Source organism: Otolemur garnettii, unplaced genomic scaffold, assembly GCF_000181295.1.
Source record: "Otolemur garnettii isolate 467f Iridium unplaced genomic scaffold, OtoGar3 scaffold00041, whole genome shotgun sequence".
Taxonomy (NCBI): domain Eukaryota; kingdom Metazoa; phylum Chordata; class Mammalia; order Primates; family Galagidae; genus Otolemur; species Otolemur garnettii.
Window position 1 is genome coordinate 14,355,225 of NW_003852436.1, and position 2,090 is coordinate 14,357,314.

Below are 2,090 nucleotides of genomic sequence, written 5' to 3' on the forward strand. Positions count from 1 at the left end.
CCACTGTCCAGTGCCACCAGATGTGGAGCTCCCAGGGTTCCGCTGTCCAGAGCCACCAGATGTGGAGCTACCGGGTCTCCAGTTCCCAGTATTCTCAGGCCCAGAGCTTTCGGGGTTCCAATTTCCAACACTACCAGGGTTCCTGGGCCTTTCTCTGTCTGATCCTGTGCCATGAGATACAGAGTCCCCCCGGTCATTCTCGCCTCCATCAGGCCTCTCTAGCACCATTCTCATCTGCTGCACTTCTGTCAAGGCCCTCCACTCTGGAGGGGCCTTCTGAAGCTGGTTCCTGTAATCTGCAGGAATCAAGTCTGGCACTGGGCCCATTTTTATCAGTGGCAAGTTTTGCCTGTCTCTCGAGGGAAGTAAGTCTTGGGCAATGACCTGTTCAAGTTGCTTCTGTTGGTCTTCATAGTCCTTTAGATCTACCTGATGAACTAACGCTCTACTGCATGACCCTTTGCAAGATCGGATCTTAATGTCAATGTCCACCTAGAGAGAGGGGGAAAAAAATAAAGAAAAAAGGTGGATATAGAGAAACTGTGTCTACGGAGCCCTTAGGAGTTAATTTTTTTGAAACTGATTTCACTCCTTTGACTTGGAAACCTACCAGTCAATAATCTTTACTTTCTACTTATCTAGCATCCTCAGGGCAGGAGAGAATGAGTATTCCAAGGTAGCCTGGATAAGCAGTGGATGCTATTTGGATTCATCCTAGCCTTAGAGGGGATCAAGACTAAGATGCTATGCCCTTTGAAAGGAGAGACGCTAACTAAGGGATCCTTGGTAAGCCCAAGGCCAAAGACTCAGAGGCTTTGGAATTAGACAGCAACTATACAATTGCTTTTGAAATTTACTATCTTTGTGCCTTTTTCTATATTTGTAGAATGGGGAAAGTAATACCTACTTTTAGGTAGATAACGGATATAACACTTTACTCTGTATACTACGTATAGGAGGCCCTCAATGCATGACTGCTATTTCCCTGCTATTCAAAAATGAGCGAATCTGGGGTCAGCCACATACTTACCTCCAGTCGTTTCATTTCTACCAGCTGAGACCTGACGTTATTCTGCAGAAGTTTGATATGTTGTACTTTTTCTATCACTTTGCGCTTTAGCACCTCGATTCTGCTCCTCAGGTCTTCGGACACTTGGTTATATGCATTATCATAGTCTGAAATAGAAAATATGGGTATTGAAGTAGCTGCTGAGTGACTGGCCTCTAATTGCCAGCAAAAAAAGAAAGAAGGAAGGAAGGAAGACAAAAATGTGCTTATAAATATTCCCACATTTTATTTTGGGATATTTGGGGGCATAGTTTAATTATAGTTTAATCTGTGAATTCCAGACCTATTACACATTTGATTTTTAGATACTGCTATGTCCTGTAGTCATTCATGAATGTCAGTTAAGATGTCCTACTAGTAACTGTTAACCCCAGTGAAAAAAAGAAGACATTTCTTTGGAATTTTAAAGGTATAATTAGGAGTTAAAATAATTGGTTTGACTGCATTCCAATTACTTTATCATATTTTTAATCAAGGACTTGCAGGTATTATTGGATGTTCTTATTTCAGGGTTTTTCTTCCCATCTATAGACTTCAAAATTGTTCCTAAGCTTTTTTGGGTCAACAGATCACTCACTCGCCAGCAAGTGTCCTGTCATTGATGTTAAATTAGTAAAATGTCTCCTGAAGGCAGAAAGGATCAAAGCAAGGCTTCAGGGGACTGAAGCCTCAGGAGGCTTGCTGCCCATGTCCAGAGCAAGTACAGTGTTTCTGAGCCTTAATGAGTTCCCTAGGAGACAGATATGACATGACTCTATATTTTTAAATTTGAAAATCCATATAATTAGCTCAGCGGAATCTGGGGGTTAAACCCCCAGCTTTGTGTCTCTAAGCAAGATCTTTCACCTCTCAATTTCCTCCTCTCTGAGACAGAAACAAAAATATCAGTGCAAGGGGTCAGGCGCATCTTATTTTCAGTATATGCTCTTGAAAAGAACAAACGTGGCTCGGGGCCTGTGGCTCAAGTGGCTAAGGCGCCAGCCACATACACCTAAGGTGGCGGGTTCGAATCCAGCCCGGG

At 42.9% G+C, this 2,090-nt stretch overlaps 1 protein-coding gene across 1 annotated transcript in view; it reads right to left on the reverse strand.

Moving 5' to 3' along the window:
• FGA (fibrinogen alpha chain) overlaps positions 1–2,090 on the reverse strand; it is a 7,938-nt gene that overhangs the window by 2,539 nt on the left and 3,309 nt on the right. The window contains exons 4-5 of the mRNA XM_023513438.1: positions 1,031–1,176; positions 1–492 (exon numbers count right to left, since the gene is read on the reverse strand). Coding sequence (XP_023369206.1) covers positions 1–492; positions 1,031–1,176 — 638 coding nt within the window. The remainder of the gene's footprint in view (positions 493–1,030; positions 1,177–2,090) is intronic.